At 36.1% G+C, this 20584-nt stretch overlaps 2 protein-coding genes across 2 annotated transcripts; both read right to left on the bottom strand.

Moving 5' to 3' along the window:
* Positions 1-6656: 6656 nt before the first annotated feature.
* On the bottom strand, positions 6657-9104 carry LOC103956684 (ubiquitin-fold modifier 1). Its single transcript, XM_009368704.2, has 4 exons — positions 8934-9104; positions 8716-8813; positions 7677-7709; positions 6657-6956 (listed from the first exon to the last, which is right to left on the bottom strand). The coding sequence occupies exons 1-4, from the start codon at positions 8999-9001 to the stop codon at positions 6859-6861; spliced, it is 297 nt and encodes a 98-aa protein (XP_009366979.1). The 5' UTR covers positions 9002-9104; the 3' UTR covers positions 6657-6858.
* Positions 9105-14598: 5494 nt separating this feature from the next.
* Positions 14599-19756, bottom strand: LOC103956685. The gene is made up of 5 exons (XM_048583005.1): positions 19581-19756; positions 17341-17618; positions 16519-16551; positions 15275-15431; positions 14599-14991 (listed from the first exon to the last, which is right to left on the bottom strand). Exons 1-5 carry the CDS (start codon positions 19754-19756, stop codon positions 14853-14855), a joined length of 783 nt encoding a protein of 260 aa, XP_048438962.1. The 3' UTR covers positions 14599-14852.
* Between the last annotated feature and the right edge of the window lie 828 nt (positions 19757-20584).

The following is a 20584-nucleotide window of genomic DNA, read 5'->3' as shown; positions in this document are numbered from 1 at the left end:
CCCCTACTAATAGAACCTCAATATCACGTATGAGGTGTTAGTGTACTTTTAGTTTTCGGTTGTTCCTGGTACGCCAACCATACTCCGGGCCCCAAAGAATGCATCCTTGGAGGTCGAACTCGTGTTGAAGGTTATAAACCTTTACTCACTTTTCACTAAATTAATCCTTTGGAGTATGATTATTTAGCGTTAAATTTAATATCAGAATATTCATTTATTTTTCACCAGTAACATCAAATTTCATAGTGAATGACGACTTATTTTTTAAGTCACCCAATAACAAGAAGAACATTTGAGTATTTAATTCATAGCGCAAGCACAAGATATACAAGATAACGGCTGAGCTGCAAACCCCGTTTACAAGAGAAATTTTTAGTTGTGACGGAAACACGAATGATACACCACATATTTTTATGCAAGTGGTGAAAATTTTAATTTTTAAGTTATTAATATTTTAACACACATAACCAACCTATTAATATAAGAATACGTGATGTACCACTTTGTGTGACGATCACACTAAAAAATCTTCGGCTTACAAGGCGTCGCGTCAGGCTCTTCCGTTCCCACATTCCCACTATACAATCACTTTCATTTTTAAATTTGAAATTTCCATTACTTGCCAACATAAAATATAATTTAAACACTTTCTAGACCTTTATACCCTCGTGTACCCTGTACTATTACGTATTTTACCTCCACATGGTGCTGCTTTTTCCTTTTTTTGATTCTCTAATTAATATTGTGGGGACAAATTATTGAATTACTATATTCACTACTCTTAGATGTATCAGGCACAAAATATTAAAACACGTGCATCGGTGGCGTCAAAGGTTTGTCACTGCGCGGATGTCTCTTTACCTTCTTTTCGCTTTGTCAAGAAACACTTTAATGATTTCATAACGCACATTACCAATTTTTTTGGGATAATATTTTGCTGATTATATGTAAGGAGTCATTTAATGATTTAAAAGGAAAATTAATGAAAGGATTTGAAAATTTTGAGTTTTAATGATAAGAACAAAATGAAAGTAAAGTGAATAGTACCATAATTGACATTTTTAGTGTAAAAATATGGTTTTTCATTAAAGTGAACAGTATCGAAGCTTTCGTTAAAGTTTTTTTATTTAAATGTATTGAATCAGGTTATTTAATGTTTATATGGTGACATGATAGCATATCATCATACAAAGAGAGATAACTAATTACATATAAGGAACCAGACAATGTCCATTTCTTAAAGAGATGTTATCTGTATCCTTACACGCTCGTTAACAATACTAGAAGATGAGGTTTACTTTAAAATTAATTGACAATATGGTGAGTGTCTCAACTTTTTATAAATTGTGTAATTTAGAGAATTGAAAATAAAAGGAAAACTAACTGAAAAGGGCTTGAAAACCTTAAGTTTTAACGATAGGACAAAATAAAGGATAAAGTGAATAGTACCAGGATTGACTTTTTAATATAAAAATGTGATTTTTTGTGACAGTGAACAATACCATGAACTTTTCGTTAAAGTTTCCTTGAATAAATTATGTTGACGTTTCAAGGTACATATGTTTATAAGCCAATGACTTGGGGTACAAGTAAAATTACTAAGAGAAGTAAACTTAACCTAACCTAACCCAACCCAAAAATAGATAAGAGATCAATCACTAAATGAGGAAGTTTGGTGGTGGCAAGGAGTTAGGAATTGGCATGAGCAATGCTGGTTTTTAGGGTTTCCCTACCCATGTTACTCTAAAAAAGGAAAAAGATATTGAGTATTCCTTAAGAATACTAAATGCATGGCCAGAGGTTGGATTAGGCTATTAAATTAAGATTTCTTCTACTCTGTTTTAGAATAATTAAGATACTAATTCGAGCTCTTAAGATACTTTGACTATATATATACGTTGTCATTGACATAAGCTATATTATAATCCCCAACTTAAGTATTGATGACACATTCTTGGTAGAAGATACGTGATTTTCATATACCTCATTATTTTCTTTACATACTCATGTTTCTTTCCTACAATATAAATTGAATAAATAAAATGAGAATTAATTGACAAGAATAAACAAGATGTGCATGCAGAAGAAAGAAATAAGTGTTCGGAAATCATTTTCATCATAAAATTAGGTTAGAGTACAAAACTTTCTGTGGGAGTCATGAGTGGATTTGAGCCAAGAAGACACTTCTTCACGAGAAATGCTTACTTGCAACAATTGTAAGTAATACAATTGCTAGTCTAGTGGAAGATGTCGACGGAGAAAGAAAGTATATACCTCCCGTTACTTGTAATTATTTGTCCTCCATAACCGACTTCGAATGCCTTTGCCACATTGCTCGTCACATCATCTCGACTCACGATCGGCAAAAATTAAGTCCAAACCGAAGTGGCCTAGTGGAACATATCACAATCGGCACTTAGGCTTGGGCTGTATTTAACTTCTAATATGCTTTTGTATACCATCCCTTTCATCCGCATGCCATTTCCATAGGCAAATATCAGGCACCACAAAATTAGGTTAGAGTACAAAACTTTCTGTGGGAGTCATGAGTGGATTTGAGCTTAAGCAGACACTTCTTCACAAGAAATGCTTACTTGCAACAATTGTAAGTAATACAATTGCTAGTCTAGTGGAAGATGTCGACGGAGAAAAAAAGTATATACCTCCCGTTACTTGTAATTTTTTGTCCTCCATAACCGACTTCGAATGCCTTTGCCACATTGCTCGTCACATCATCTCGACTCACGATCGGCAAAAATTAAGTCCAAACCGAAGTGGCCTAGTGGAACATATCACAATCGGCACTTAGGCTTGGGCTGTATTTATCTTCTAATATGCTTTTGTATACCATCCCTTTCATCCGCACGCCATTTCCATAGGCAAATATCAGGCACCACAAAATTCTCAGTGACACAATCGCTATCCAAGAGGGGTGTGATATCCACACACCTCTTTTTACTTCTCTCACACCTTTTAAGTTTCCAACCGTCAGATTAGATGAATTGAAGAAGATCAACGGACAGAAATTAATAAAGGTGTGTGAGAAGTAAAAAAGGGTGTGTGGATATCACACCCCATCCAATATTGTTAAATGGAGCGTTCCATGTAAATTATTTTTAGATTTTAATATAAAAATATCACAAGAAATGAAAATTTAAACTTAAAAACTACTCGGGTCAATTTCTAATCTGTGGTCAGCAACTACGAGATGGCCCAATGGTTGAGAATGAATTTTAGATTTGTATTTCATATGGCACGTTTTGAATTCGATTCTTGACGCTGGTGAATCGCACGATGATGACTTGACGGGGGATGAAATGCCTCTATAAGTCTTCCTAGCCCTCGAAAGAGTGAACTGACATGATGAAATCACCTGGAGGACCACTAACTGATGATGCCTAATTAAAGATGAAAAGCATATTTGAAATTAGTTTGACCATTTGGGATATTTCGTGAATGCAACAAAACAAGGAAATGGAAATTCCCATACTTTTGAAATTAATTTGACATGATGTATGATTTTATTCCAAAACAAAACTATTGAATAAGAAATATATATTGACAACAAAAAAGAAAATAATATATAAGCTTAGAATTTGAGGTTAAAAGTACGAGTTTAGTCATGCATCCGAGATTATATGACAAATTTTTTTTCACTTTCATAGTAACATTTCTTTCGTCTATATTAGATTTGATTTTTGTCACAAAAGGTTCGTATCTCACATTGGAGGAGTTGGTTGGGCGGGGGAGGGGTGTTAATAATCACAAATGTTCATGTAAACGTATGAAAAAAACTTACACAAAAATTTTGAGTGTCACTGCAATTTCAAGTTTAAGTGTACATTATATTATGTATTAATCCATAAAGAGAAATTGGGAGGATTTGACTTCAAAACACAATGAATTGGAGAATTCACCACTCGCAAATAAATCAAGACAATTATAATTGTGAATTAAAAGAGAGAATCAATTTACAATTTTTTTTTTCATGTAACGATTCGAATTTAATTCAATAAAATTCTATCTTTTGACCAAAAAAAAAAAATTTACTAATTTTTTTCGTGAAAAGTTAAATCTACGAAATACTAGTAGGGCACAGAGGCAAAATAGTCACAAGAAAAAAGAGGTTACCACGGATCAAGGTATCGGTGGATCCCATCACGTGCGAAGAATGAGTTCCTTTCTTCTTCTTTTTGGCAAAGTTCTTTACGGATAAAGAGAAGAATGAGTTCGTTAAAAGCGTAGAAAGGGTACAAAAGAGTGTCACGAACTCTCCGAAACATGCGGTTCGGCCACTTTGTCGTGAGGCGAATGACCTTAAATTTCAATGGTATTTTGGTAAACTCACGCAGAATAAATCTCTGTGCTGATCCAATCAAGTGGGTATGTTAGGTGTCTAATCCCTATAAATCTGCAGCCGTGCACTGCCAGATGGAATTGTGATTTTTGGGTTGATTTACAACCTTAAAAATTCAATTTCAATTTGACCCAAAATATTCTGAAAAAAATCAATAGAAAAAGTAGAGATTGCACATTCCAAGTTCCAACTTGCTTTAAGATAACTCAATCCTCCCCGTACTTAATCTTTTGCATTTGTCAACATTCTTTTTTAAAGTAAATTATGCGCCTTCTTCATCTATGTGTTTCTTTTGATTTCAACTTGGTCAATTTGATTAGTGTGTTTCAATTGGTTATCATCTTGGTAATTTCTATTTATTTTAACTAAAATGCATTTACAAATGTCAACGCCTCAAATTAGATTAATAGCCGTGCAAAAATGACTAAATTAACCAAATTCAAAGCACTTCAGTCAAGGAATCCTTGACGACGTAAATTTTTCTTACTGTTATTATATGAATTGAGTTTTATATTTGCTACATCATGTCAGTAAAAAACGACTATGAGTGTGAGACACCGCAACGATAGAAGAATGTTTTTCTGTTTATAGGCAATGTTCTTAATTTTAAGATGTAAAGTGATGGTTCTCTTGTGAGTTTTATAATACATACATGATTGAAGGGGTTGGCCCACCCTATGTGTAAAAAGTTTGTAGTAGATCCTGAATGGACTGGTAGCTAGCCTCATGTCTAGGGTAAGTCGAATGTCGAGAGCCACTAACACAAGTCAGTTAATGATCAAGTGTTGATCCGACTTTTTATTGACAATGAAGTACAATTAATTCCCAAAACAATTATTGGATACTAGTAAAAAACCTCTAAAACTCAATTGCTTAAGAGTATTCATTCTCTTGATCTCCGGTCACAAGTTCGATTCTCCCTTCTTTAATATCGCTTGTATAAAAAAAAATTTAATGACATGCTAGATTATGTATAAAATCCAAAGAAAGTGAGTTTGACGTATGACGTAACCAGAGATTCTGCAAAGTTCACAAATATTGTTGATTTTTCATTTTTATTCAATAACACAATGATGGTTAGGAGAAAGTTGAAATGTCTCTATGAATCTTCCCGGCCCTTAAAAGGAGGAACTACTATGGTGAAGTTACCAGATGGTCCATTTTTTTTTTTTTCAAAAAGAAAACATAAAGTACAATTCACTGAGGAAGATCTACCAAAAATCAAAGTGGTAAATTCAACATGTTAAGTTGGGAGGCAGTAGGCAGAGCAAATGCACCAAAAGAACGGTCCATAAATGCCATAATCTTTACCAGTCCAGACAGTTTCCTGTATGTTGCATTAATACCCTCCCCAATATGCAATGTCAAAAGGGTAGCTGCGGAGGTGGGGGTGGAGATGGTGGGGCTGCCATTGCTATTAGCCATCGATGCATAAATTAACTGGTTAAGGGCGACAAGTAAATCCAATGGTGGCAGATGATAAATTTCACCTCTTCATTTAAGAGCTCTCTTGTTAGATCCAAATCTAAATGCATTTGTCCTTGTCTTTTGAGAGACGTCCTACCTTCCATTTTAGACACTCATGGCCTTTGTACTAGCACTCGAGATATTTATGTCGGCAAGTTTTCGAAGGTTTAGAGTTGAAAGACAATGACCTTTTGATTAGTGACATCTAATTTCAAAAGATTTTGAGTTCAAATCTCAACAGTATAACATGACAATGAAAATCCCGACTTTACCCATTCGACCAAAATAATCTCAACTTTACTCATAATCAAAACAATGAGGTTTTTGGTGTACAATTTTGGTTGGCAAGAATTAAATTATATATACTAAACCTTTAGGCAATCTATTCCAACAAGCACTAACAAAGAAAAATGGGTTGAAGCTTGTAGATGTGTTCCATCAAAGCTCCCAGATTATATTGGCTGAATGCTTTTCAGATAATATTTTTTTTCATCACAACGATATTCTAATCTAATCAGAACTATGGGAAGAGAATTCAAATTTTGGTCCAAAAAAGAAACACACGCTTTAGTCAATATGGCTGGAGATCTAAACCACATTGGGCCCGTGCTAGCTTGTTTGGCCCTACAAACAATAATCAACCCAGACCACAAACACATCCCAAGCCCAGCCAAACCGAGCAAGCACGTATATGGTAGCTTTGGTACATACCAAATAGCGCTTAATCTAGTGATAATTCTTTAATAAAAAAGGTATGAAATAGTCCCGAGCAATTTGCGGGATCACCAAAGACTGAGGGGATAAAAAGAATGCAGGACAGAAGCATCGCCAATGGAGAAGAACTGTAAAATTATTCTTTCAAAATAATTCAAAAGCATCTATTACGGTCACCTGTTATCTGGTTTACTTGCAGAGTGTTTATACGGTCAACAAAACTGCTGCTGATCAAATGAAGTTAGAAAATCCTCCCAACTTAATAGTAAGGTACATATCATAAAAAGAAAAGATCGACATCAAGTAGTAGACCAATCTCTTCAGTTTGATTGTAACGCTGCGTCCATTGTTCCAAAAGCCCCAACCCTATCTCGAGGAATCAGGCGTAGTTCAGAACCATGCTTGAGGAATACATTCCCTGCAAAAGCCAGACAAAGTTTGTGTGAAACCAAGGGTCTAATCCATGCTAACAATAATGATGATTCCAATAGCATAATTCCACCAATAACAGCTTGCTATCTGTGTTTGTTTTTATATATACACGTACACATGAGACTTAAGCAGTTCAGTTTCCCCAAAAAAAAAAAAAAAACTTAAGCAGTTCTGGTAGAGAAAATTCTCAACTTCATATTGATACCCTACCCTCTTTGGTTTAGCTATAAACTTCAGCTTAGGATGATAGATTTTAGGTTCTAGAATATGCTGTGCGAATGCGTCTGATTGCGTATGTGAACAATGATATAGAAGCAACAGCCCCATTTAGATGCAACGGGCTCCCTGCCCCGTCTCTCTCTCTCTTCATCTCTGATCACGACGAGAGATGCAATGAGAATGAGAGGGTAACTAGCAACAGCATTCATGCCAGCATTTCGACCATTCCATTTTTTTATTAAAAGCAAAGTACGCCTTCTATTACTCGTAAGGTCTGGAGTGGTTAAACATAAAATACATTCATGTTGAACTAATGTCATATTGAAGACTCATTCTACGGAGAGGATGTTTGGTAGGGTAAATCTATACAGTGCGTCTAAATTGTTGATTAGGATACAAAATTATACAACAGCAAAAAAAAAAAAAAAAAAAAATTATAATAATAACGAGAACAGAAAAGAGCAAAAAAGGTAAAGCACTGGCATACCTGCACTTTGCTGAGGATTGATTCCAACACCATCTGCACAAAAGTGAGGAGAAATAAACAACAAAATTTCAACACCAAAGGCATTGATATCCTGAAATTAGAGGTCTTGCAAAGCACGCTGTATAAGTATAAAATCTACGCTGTCTTCCAAGATATTGTATCATCTTTCATTTCTGAATATTCTTCCTTATGATATGGACATACATTTACTTTTGTTAAATATCAATTTCTTCTAATTTTTGTTTTGATCTCTTAGGATATTCCATAGTAATTAAGCTAATAAAACAAAGCTTGTTGTCCTCAAAGGGAAAAGGCAATGAAGTCACGCATTTCAAATTGTGCACATTGATTCTCCATAAAAATGTAGGGGATTTCAATTACGTCTCAGCTGAAGCAGTGAAAAATTATGCACTGTTCAACCATACTTGAGAAATTCTAATGTGCACTTATGTGAAGTCCCCTTACGTGAATTTAATCACATAAGACATGACAATTGATATTTTCTAATATCAAATTCTAGAATACCAGCTGCAGTTCAAATTCCCCATTTTTCTTACCTCGGCTCTATCCATTCCCTAAATTCAAAACTCGATCTTTATTCGAGTTCACACCACTTATGCTCTATCTGAATTATAAATCTGAGCATTCAATTTTATTTTAACAAACGATATTATCTATACTAATAGACAAGGGATGGGCTAGCCTCACAATAAGTTATCAATAATTTGGTTCAAATTTGCCTTTGACAAGAATCAAACCTATAACCTCCCGCTTACAAAAGTCCGAGCTGTCAATTAAAAAACTACAAGATCTAATCTTCATAAGCGTATTGCAATCTCATACCTTTGGATTAGAAATATGGGATGCCCAATTCCCAGAAACCAAAAACCCTAATTCGATACCGATCAATGCCCTAAACCCCACAAACAATCAATGGAGATTTCCAATCATACATAAATCATCAATTCGGAAGGTCACAAACTGTACGAGACAAAAAAGAAATCAACATCAACATGCAAAAGCCCAGAAATCAAATTACCGTTCGTGATGATGGCGCTGGTTTGGGGAGGCACTTTGAATTCCTCGGCCGCGAATTTCAGCACGGCGGTGAAAGGGGCTGCTTCCGGAACGCTAAACCTGAAAGGAAAAAAAAAAAAAAAAGAAAAATCCCAAAAAATTGGTTTGAGTTATAAAAAATTATGAAAAATCGGAGGAGGAATTGGAACAGAAATTGAGGTGGGTTTATAAGATACGAACACTTTGAAGGGGAGCTTTGGATCGGAGGTTAGAGTGACTTTGAAGGAGACCTTTCCACCACCCGCCATTTTTATTTAATTATTTTTGTATTGGAGAGAGAGGTCCCTCCTTTATATGTGTTTCGTATTTCTAACGCAGACAGATACGTCGGCAGTTGGCAGGTAAACGGGAAATTTGGAAAAACAGTCAAAATTCGGACATGAATAGAATTTTAGTGAATTGTTATAACATTTTATAATTCTAACCAAAACTTAACGTGAAAATACTACAATATTCTTTTTAATTAAAATAATTACAAAACTATGTTCACGTTTAACTTAACGTGAAAATACTACAATATTCTTTTTAATTAAAATAATTACAAAACTATGTTCATGTTTGTCAAGTTTACAGACCAGCAACTTCCTCATCTTCATCAATTGTTTGTTCCAACGGAGTCACGTCTTCGTCATCCGGGTTATTCGATAACCCTCCGGCACGAAGTGTTTATATCCCAAAATTAAGTTGTTACTTATGCCCTTCGAATACTTCCTTGACTCCTGCAAGGCTGCAACCATATCTTCTGTGAGAGTCCTGAGTTCTGGAGACAAGAACAAGAAAATCAATCCAACGACGGATATAACAACACCCAATCCATCACAATGTTACGACACAAATAATTTATATAGTTTGAGATCGGAAATTTAAAGTTACCCTTGAGCCTTGAAAGTGAAATCTTCTAGGAGCTCAAGAAATATATCATGTTTTCCATTATTGTCTCGAAACGTGTCCTTCACCTTTTTGAGAACAAAAGAGCTCTGCGGGAATTGGTTAGGGTTTTGATCGCTTTCAATGGGGATTGATGCTGTGGTGTTTTAGGGTTTGGTGTAGTTATTTAAAAAAAAACAAAATTAATACGGGAGCAATACCGACTGTTTTACGGGAAAGAGTCGGAAAGACTGCACAAAGAATGGTTGGAGAAGATATAATTTTGTAATTATTTTAGTTAAAAAGAGTATTGTAGTATTTCCATTTCAAGTTTTGGTTAGAATTACAAAAAGTTATAAAGGTTAATAAAATTCAATTCATAGTCCAAAATTTGGCTATTTTTCTAAATTTCTCAAAGCAAATGGTGTAAGGAGAACACTTTGGCTAATTCTATTTTGAGTAGGTTTTTCTATTTATTCTTTTTTTACCGTTTTGCACGTATGCATATATTTCATTTGATATTTTATTATAATATTTCTTTATATTTAGATTTTTGAAGCATCATGATATTATAGGGACATGTGCAAAATTGGTTGATTGGACGTTTAACGTCGAACTACTTAGATCTGTTGGAGTGGTTTTGGGCAGTCGTGGTGGTTCCAACTTGTACATACCAAAGACAAGCAAGGACCGTTAGGCCGCGCGCAGAGGGTGGTGGTTCTTAGTGTAGGAACTCTGATGGCCAAGTCAGATTGTGTGTAAGTATGGGTAGAAGAAGTGTTTACGGCTTAGAGTGGCTAACCCTTAACGAGGAGTCGGTTCACCTATTTATAGGCCTTGAGAAGCAGGTACGAGCTGGCTGTCACTTCCCTGAGCCATCAGAGGAAATGGGGGTTGGTGGCAGAGCATGTCTTTTTAGACATGTTGTCTGTCAGAGCAGAGCTGCCTGTTCTTTGTACGGCATGAGCAGTCTTGCTTGCGATACCAATCAGCTTGTCCTGACGTCTCCGATGATTGAGAGGAAGCGCTGCCTAGATTAGACAAGAGTTGTTCAGCCTCTGAGTGGACACAGTTACCATGGGCTATGTCATGGAATGCCTACTCCGTTCGGAGTAGTCTCACCCCAGCGTCGGAGTGAGCATATATGTATATACCGAGAATCATCTGATTGTTTTGTCCCTCGATGAAGAGGGGAGTGTATAATGTTGCCTCCACTCTGAACCGTACTCGGTGGAGTGGACTTGTGTATTCACTTCCAGTAATATGGGAATCATGCCCTTAACTAATCCTCGTGAGTGTCTTCAGAGAGGTCGTTAAACAAGCCGATAACACATTTCCTGGAGTGGAATTTGGGCCTTATTTATGTCAAAGTCATGTAAAGGACTTTAGTCCTGTTTCAGATGACTCGCGCTTGCTAACGATAGCGTTGTTCGAGAAATTTTATGCACGGAGTGGGACGTACTATTAAGAGTGAGGGCGGTCCGGCGAAGCCTTGCCCCCATGTCTTTAGTTTCTTTTCGCTCTGATGTTTGAGGTGGTCATTGAAAAGTTCAAGCGAGAAAATGAAGACGTTAATGCTTGACGCCTCCACACAAGACAAGCGCGACACTTGAGGTACGGTAGCGCCTGGGGTGTATGAGACGCCTTGTTTCCCCTCTATCGATTATTGCACGACGTGACGTGCTGACAATTAAAAAGGGGGCCATGCATGTTGTTTGCGGCTGTTGATTTGTTGAGTGGGCGGCCACGTGTCTCGTCATACCTTTCCGCGAACCGTCGTGCGCCCCCGTGGAAGGGCCATCAAGATGGGTATTTAAGCCATACCCATTATTTTTCCCTTTTAAATTTCAGCTTTCAAAATTCAAACCCTTATTCCCCCTAAGCATTCTGGGTTCCTTAAAATTCTTTGTTCAAAACTTTCGATGTTTTGCCTCTGTTTCTCATGGCCGACCCGGAGGCTGGTGTCCTCTGAGATCTGAAATTCATTCCTCCCATGCCTGCACCTACCAATAATGATGACGACTTAATGCGCTTCAACGATGCCAAACAGAATGTGCTTGGGGATTGTCATATGGAGTTGGAGAGAAGAGGAACCGGTATTCACACTAATTTGCCGAAATCTTTGGATCCTACTTGACCCAACGTCCGTACTCACACGTAGTACTTGAGTCTAGGGTTCAAGTTTCCCTTGTCTGGCTTTCTGAAGGAGGTACTAGTATTCTACCATCTACGATTAGACAACTAGAGAAACTGGTTAACGTGAACCTACCCCACAAATAACGCACGTTGCCCCAAAAATGGCATGTTCAATGAAAATGAATAAATTATTGAAATATAATTATTTGTTCGACGACCCTTTGAAACAGGAGGCTTCGTTTTCTGGATATAGTGTCTTTATAACATAAAAACATAGAAAACTTCATACCAGCTCTGAACCCCTTCTTCATAATAATTGAGTTGCCCCTAATAAACACTTAGATCATAAACCCAAGAATATATGGGACAACTCCCTTCATTCTTCCCACAGATAAACTATAGCAATAAAAAAAACTTAGTTAGAATAATATTGCAAATTCTGGAAGAAGTCATAATTATGTGGTAAACAAACGAAGTTCAAGTCAATGAATTCTTGAACATATCAGTTTAGAAGTAAATGTCGAAATTTTGACAAGAAAATATTTTCTGAACTGTATTTTTTGAAAAGTGCGACTCTTGTTTTCTGAACTCACTTTTACTCATTAATGGAAGGTTCATCAAGCTCTTTTCCAAAGCACTTTCAACTCTTGGTGCTCATGTTACTAAGGTTTTATTTTAGCTTGAACATGGCTTGTCCTTCAAGGGCGGACAGTGAATGGATGTGGAGATGCAAACTTACCTAATATGCAGGAACATCTGGAGTGGCAACTGCTGTAGAGTTGGCATCTCGAGCTGCTTGTTTCTCTATAGAATTAAGAAGTAAATGTTTAGTTTATAGTTGAACTTCATACCTTCTTATGTCAAATGAAATGAAGCTTGAAACCCCTCGTTACAAGTAAACAGAGTGTTATGTAGGAAAATGATGCAGCCTTTTACCTCCCAATACTTTAAGTTTTATGCATTTTTCATTTGAAAGAAATCCCAAATTAGAGATAGTATTTTTAATAGATTGTGCTCGTTTTATGTTCGGTCAGGCCAACCAGTTGTACATCTATAAGTATATGTTTAAAGAAACAAAAATCTGAAAACCAATATGGATTTCATATTAACCATTTACACCAATTCTCCAACCCGTTGATTTGTCTCATTTTGCTAGTAACTTTGTACTTATTTTATATTTGGGTGGGGCCAACCATTTGTACATTGATAATCTTGAAAGAAACTAAAATCATAAAACCAATATTCTTTTCATACAAACCATTTACACCAATTCTCTAAGCAGATTCAGTCCTACTCGCCCACTACTACCGGATAAATAAACTACACAAGACTAAGTTATGGATTAATGTTGGTTTATATCGTGTCATTGTGCATCTATAATAGATAGGGGTCTACATTTTCCATTTGAAAAAAAAAAACTAAATAGAGATGGTACTTTTAACAAATCGAGCTCGTATTATGTTTGGGTCAGATCAACCCATTGTGCATCTATAAGTACATATGAGTATAATATATTGACGAGAAGAAATCAAATTTAAATACTTCATTAACTAAAAATTAAAATGAGTTTAATTACACTTAGCAGGTAGTTTGGAACAATACCTACGATACCACGAGATAAAGAATGTCAAGACCAGGCCAACTGTGATGAGACAACTGGAGAAACTGGCCGGCGTGAACCAACCCTGCAAATACAGCAAGTTGCCCCAAAAATGGCATGTTCAATGAAAATTAATTAATTTTTGAAATATAATTATTTTTTCTTCAATTTAAATTTTAATTTCATATAGGTACTTACTCGAATACGGCCTAGCAGATAATTCAAAATGAAAGACGGCCTTTTGAAACGGGAGGTGTTTAAGCAGAGCAAAGAAAGCTACAATGTCTTTATAACATAAAAACACAGTGAGCTTCATATCAGCTTTGAACCCATTCTTGATAATAATTGAGTTGCCCCCGATAAACACTTGGATCATAAACCCAAGAATGTATGGGACAACTCCTTTCATTCTTTTAAAAGCATGTCTGAAAAAAAGCTGGGCTGTATTATATCTTTGGTAAGCCAAAAAAATCTTGTTTTTTCACAATTAAGGCCCTTTCTTTCTGCTCGCCGCATCCTCCAAGCTGCCGCTTGCTATCTCATGAGACCGAAATCCTTTGCTTAGATGACTGGTGAGAGAGAGTGCATATAGAAGCGGGTATGGCTGCTGATTGGGAAAGATAGATCGAGATGCGTGCACCAATGGTAAATTGAGATGGGCACGCCAATGTGGTGGCTGCGAGTTGTGGAAGTGGGTTAGGGCCATTGTGGTGGTTGGGTTGTCTGGTCACGATGGCGGTTTGGATGGGTTGTCCGGCAGTTCGGATGGATAGTCTGGTCGTGGTGGTTGTTTGGATGGGTGGTCTGGTCGTGGAGGGGGTTTGAATGGGTGGAGGGTGGGTCTGCTTGGAATTAAAATTAATTTTAATTTTAATTTTATGTTTTAGTTTTTTTACTTCAGATTTTATGTTTTTTAATATATTTCCAAATTTATATTAGTTTACTGAAAAATAAAATTAAAATCAATGCCTTTTTGGTTATTCATGATGAGCCCACCAACTCCCAGGCAGGATCCAAATTCGGACCCTACGAAAGCAAGCTAGTTCCAGGGCTTGCGGGGATTCTCGTGTAATTGAGCCTCCACCTTTACCCGGATCTTCAACCCTTCTTAGTTATTACAAATTTACAAAAAAATTTACCAAACACTTTAATATTATTTTTCTATTCACAACACTTTTACAAAGTATATTTTACCAAAATATTTTTTTTTGCAAAAACGTAACAATACCAAACTAGACCTAATAACTCAACCTTATATCTTGTTTATTAAGAAGTTGAAGATGAGAGTGGAGACAAGCAAGGTTGTGTAAAGCAACTGCATTCAAATATATTCTCTTTGAAAAGAAAAGAATAAAATGAATAACTTCACTTGTACAACCAACCAGCATGGTGCATGGACAATTCTCTGAAAAAAGTCATCTTTTGAAGTGCTGCTTCTAAGTTCAAAAGGGATGTAAAATACACCTCTAAACTTGGAGAGGATATAAACTATTTTTTCAAAAATTAATCCATAAATTAATCATCATTAACAATCCAAGCATCACAGCCCACCATCTCAATGACTTTAAACCCACTGATCCAGAAACATTAGGACACGGAATCTTGTGGTGGCGATATGTGCACATCGGTCGCTTCCTGCATAACAATAAAAGTGAATAACTTACACCACAAGGGGAAAAAAAATCAGATAAAAAATGCTAAAACATTGATCAATTTTTATTTGCAAAGCGCGCAGCATCAAGAGCGCACGTATATTTGGCAAGAAAACATTACCGAAGATACAAATATACGAACAAGAATCACATTTCAATGTTCAAAATCTTTTCTTATTTTGACCCTTGATTATATAATCACTGCATCCAAATCCCAAAGAGAGATTTAAAACAGTTTTTGCGCATGTAATTAGCTGATGACAAACCTGGTTGAGCAGAAAGCGATGAACAGGATTGACTGGCCCGGTTTTAGCACAAAACCACCAGCAGTGAAGTTGTCCGCAGGAATCACTGCAGGCCAGACTGTCTCTTTGCAATTGTTTACAATGGTGAAAGTTCTAGCAGATTCGGATAACTTTGGTCCTGCAAACATCCAAGAAACCAATTGCTCTAAAATTTGACATGAAATATTGGTGCACAAATTAACTAACAGGGTTGTTAATTTTTTCCACCCTTAATTTACTCCAAGGATGTGACAGATTAATATTCTGAATTTCGATCATATTAATTTGAGCACGTTTACAAAAGGACCAATACTACATTCTAGTCAATGCCATTATCCACACAAACTGTGAAGGAAACATAAACCAGAAAAATTGATATGATCAAGAAATAGGATAATACTAAGGAGACCACATTTAAACCAAATTTACAAACCAAATGATGTGTCACCGATAGAAAAAAGCACGTCAATCAACACTAAAGTAAAATCCAATCATCAACATCTTACAAAATTTGGTTTAGAAATTTTGTCTCCCTAGCATTACCCAGGTAATACCTGAAAGAAACATAACAACTGGTAAAAGTGGTAACATTAACAGATTGAAATGTTTTTCCATTTTTCTTACTTCCTCTGCCTATCAATCGATCTTTTGTTCTTTCTAACTTGAGGTCGATGAAACTACATGAAGAATTGTGCTAAAAAAGTTTGACAATATGCACATATAAAGGAAGAGGGTGGAGAAGAATACGTGTGGAGAAAGCACTAGTAAACCAAAGCAGTAGTAATGCATGGATTCTTTTTGGCAATGTTAGCAAATCTGATTCCTTCCCTAATCCTTTCCTGCAAGTTTATTAAGGTTCCCTACCACCGTTTCCACTTTTTCCCACATCAAAGCTTAATAAAAATCCCCGTTTGCAGAAACTATCCACTCCTTTTTTCTTTTTAATTATTACCAGGGTAACTAGCAACAGCTGTCATGCCATAATTTCGACCATTCCATCTTTTAATACGCTTTCTGTTACTCGTAAGGTCTGGAGTGGTTAAACATAAAATACATCCATGTTGAACTAATGTTATGAAGACTAATTCTACGGAGACAAGGTTGGTAGGGTAAATCTATATAGTGCGTCTAAATTGCAGATTAGGAATTTAGGATACAAAATTATACAATAGCAAAAACACAAATGGAGAACAGAAAAGAGAAATAAAGGTAAAGCATTGGCAGACCTGCACTTTGCTGAGGATTGATTCTAACACCATCTGCACAAAAGTGAGAAGAAATAAACAACAAAATTTCAACACCCAAGGCATTAATAACCTGAAAATTAAGAGGTCTTGCAGAGCCCACTGTATAAGTATAAAATCTACACTGTCTTCCAAGATACTGTATCATCTTTCCTTTCTTAATATTCTTCCCTATGATATTGACAGACATTTACTTTTGTTAAATATCAATTTCTTCTAATTTCTGTTTTGATCTCTTAGGATATGGGAATCATATAGTAATTAAGCTAACAAAACAAAGCTTGTTGTCCTCAAAGGGAAAAGGACTGAGATACCGTTACGTGGTGGCAATGAAGTCACGCATTTCAAATTGTACACATTGATTCTCCATAAAAATGTAGGGGATTTCAAGTACATCTCAGCTGAAGCAGAGAAAAATTATGAACTGTTCAAACATTCTATAGAAATTCTAAAGTGCACTTATGTGAAGTCGCTCTATCCATTCCCTAAATTCAAAATTCGATCTTTATTCGAGTTTATACCACTTATGCTCTAGATGAATTATAAATTCGAGTTGTCAATTAAAAAGACCACAAGATATAATCTTCATAAGCGTATTGCAATCTCATACTTAGGAATATGAAAAATGGGATGCCCATTTACCAAAAACCAAAAACCCTAATTCGATTCCGATCAATGCCCTAAACCCCACAAACAATCAATCGAAATTTGCGATCACAAATAAATCATCAATTCGGATTGTCAAAGACTTCACGAGACAACCGAAATGTACAGCAGCATGCAAAAGCCCAGAAATCGAATTACCGTTGGTGATGGTACCGCTGGTTTGGGGAGGCACTTTGAATTCCTCGGCAGCGAATTTCAGCACGGCGGTGAAAGGGGCTACTTCCGGAACGCTTAACGTTAAAGGAAAAAAAAAGTTCCCAATAATTTGATTGAATTTATAAAAAATTATGAAAAAGCGGAAGAGGTATTGGACTAGGTTTGTACGATACGAACACTTTCGAGGGGAGCTTTCCACCTCCCGCCATTTTATTTTTTGTGTTCGAGAGGGAGGTCCTTCCTTTATAATTGTTTCGTTCCTGTTATGGATATTCTTTAATTGTACAATAAATGTAACTATTACTTTACCAATTACTTTTTATTTTTATGATTGTATTTATTCGGAAGATAAGTTAATTTTTATTTTATTTTATTATAAATAAAAACATTGCATGGGAAGAAATACTGTCACATTCCGGTCCAGAGGGACCTCTTCCCGGACTCGCTTCACCATCGTAGCACGATAATGTCTGATTTGGGCCCTGACCATGTTTTCATGGTTTTGTTTCTGAGAACTCACACGAGATTCTCCCAGTGGGTCACCTATCATGGAAATGCTCTCACGCGCTACTTGCTTAACTTCGGAGTTCCGATGGAACCCAAAGCCAGTGAGCTCCCAAAAGGTCTCGTGCTAGTTAGAGATGAGAATATATATATAAAGATCACTCCCCTGAACGATGTGAGATGTCACAAATACAACACAAGAATTCTTAAGCATTCTACAACCTCTTTGCTCTTTCTTTATTGTGCACCTCTCTCTTTTTCTCAGTTAATTATAGGACACAATATTTTCGTATTTCTAACGCAAACAGACACCATGCTTTGTGATTCTTTTTTGGCAGGTAAACGGTGTAAGGAAAACACTTTGGCTAAATCCATTTTGAGTAGGTATATCTATCTACCCGCTACTTACAATTTTACACATGTATACATACTTCGTTTGATATTTTTTATGAATTTTTCTTTATATTTATATTTATATTTTTGAAGTATGGACATCTTGATATTATCGGGATATATGCAAAATAGGAATTGATTCGACATTCAACATCGAACTACTTATATTTGTTGGAGGTAATATTGTCACTTGATGAACTAAGAATAAAATTTTGTTGTTAGATTGAGCATCAAGGTGTATATACTACATTGTATTTTTGAGTTATTATGAACGAAACATGAAACGTGCTATGATAAAATTGAGGTTTAAGCTTAAAACCTCATGCTTTTGTATAGTGATAATAAAATAAGCGAATTCTATTGTTCACAACCTAATTCAACATGGTCAAACTAAACACATTGAAGTGGTATGAGACTTTGGGTTTGAGTTTATTAGACCCAACCTGACCAAAGATCTAAACTTATGACCCACCTTTTATTTTACAACCAACTGGATAATAATATTAAATTCATGGGATTGGAGCTTGGGTTGAGAGAGTATGGACAAACTCAGGTCTTTTATGACTCATTCTTTTTAATTAATCAACAACTGTCATCCATAAGATTTTTATATAGGACCACCTTTGACGAAGTAGTCGTTGTCAAGAATAAGTTGATTTTATTTATTTGAAAAATTTAGTACTAGTTTGGGAGTGCTTAATTTTCTTCAAAAGAAGGTCTAAAAAACCTGGGCTTGTTGAAAATACTAGTGGGTAATGAATGCCCACAGTATTGAATACCTGCCACAACATTGAAAACATTGCCAAAGTGTTGAAAACCTTGGCAGAATATTGATATGTGGAGATTATATTGTCAAAGATGTGTGCTTGGAGTTGCTCTATAAATAGAGCACTCCGTATGCTTTGAATAGAGAGCAGAGAAAGAAAGAGAGAAAGAGGAGAGGAGAGAATACATAGAGTTATCTTTGTACTCCTATTATTCCAAATTATAATGAAAGCATCACTGCTGCCCGATGATGTACTCCAGTCACACTGACTGTAGAGGAACCTCGTAAATTTTGTGTCTTGTTTTATTTATTCCACTGTACACACATCGTCGATTTTACAACACGTTATCAGCACGAAAAACTCTTATGTCAGTGGAAAGCACAACGCCATAAATCCGATGAAGCACTATCCACCTCTCACCTCCGTCATCTAAAATCTCACAGAATAAAAGGTATGTCCATTTTTCGTCTCTCCCACTGCGCCAGAAGCGCCCCACCGAATTCCGGTGAGAATTGAAATTTATGACCTGAAGTCGTCAGGAGATGAGAAAACTCGTACTTGACAACTGGTTTCCAGAGATCCAGAAGAATCTCATCAGACTTGGAAACCCAGATCACGTTGTTTTCAACGAATCTTGAGAACTCCCATGAATACTTGGTTGTTTGAGATGGTGATGGCAAGAATGAATCCACACAGGCCTCCTTCTCTTGTGCCTCCGTCAACCCCACTGTCATCTATGTCTCTGTAGGGAAGTTCTTGCTTAACGATGACATGTTCCCTGGGTCATGCAAGAACAACGCCAGTCTCTAGTAGCCTTTTGGATTGAATTGAATTTGGGCAACCTCCATAACTACCCAGCTGGCCCTGCGTTTCGAGACTGGCAGAGACAGAGAAGGAAGAAAAAAGGAGATGTTGACTGCAACCTACAAAAAAAAAAAAAAAAAAAAATATATATATATATATATATATATATATAAAAGGATTTGAATGGTGCATGACACCATTTGGTCAAAATCATATAAATGGTTTCTGTTGGTGCATGGCACCATGTTGCAGAAATAAGAAAAGTAGCAATAGTAAAGTTTGAATAAATGCTGACAAAATAAAGAAGAATAATAAATAAAAGGAGGTATGATACTTCTTGTTATTTATGTGAATTGGTGTTGGTTTAAAACCCTTTCACAAGTTCTAATTACTTTAAAGCAATTTATTTATCATGGACGGTTTTACCGCCTACTGCTTTAAGTTTTGATTTATGTGAATGGTGCTGAATTAAAGCCCTTGTCACAAGCTTTATTTACTTAAATGCAATTTATTCATTATAGCTGGAATTACCGTCTATTACTTTAATTTATTGTACTTCTTTTTGTTACGATGAGTACATACTGGACCCGAAGTTCCTTGATTAGATCAGAACCTGCAGTTTCTTGATCCTCATCATATAAAAATGATTGGACTTGAAGTTCCATCAAACAAAAAGATCGGGCATGAAGTCCCTTGATCCTCAAGATCAGGACATGAAGTTCTTTGATAAGTACCTTAAGTTTGAAGTGCCGCAGTGC

Source organism: the organism of the source record quoted next, unplaced genomic scaffold, assembly GCF_019419815.1.
Source record: "Pyrus x bretschneideri cultivar Hongxiangsu unplaced genomic scaffold, Pyrus_bretschneideri_v1 Contig2, whole genome shotgun sequence".
Lineage (NCBI taxonomy): Eukaryota > Viridiplantae > Streptophyta > Magnoliopsida > Rosales > Rosaceae > Pyrus > Pyrus x bretschneideri.
Note: the sequence above shows the minus strand (reverse complement) of the source record. Positions and strands in the feature narration are given on the sequence as shown.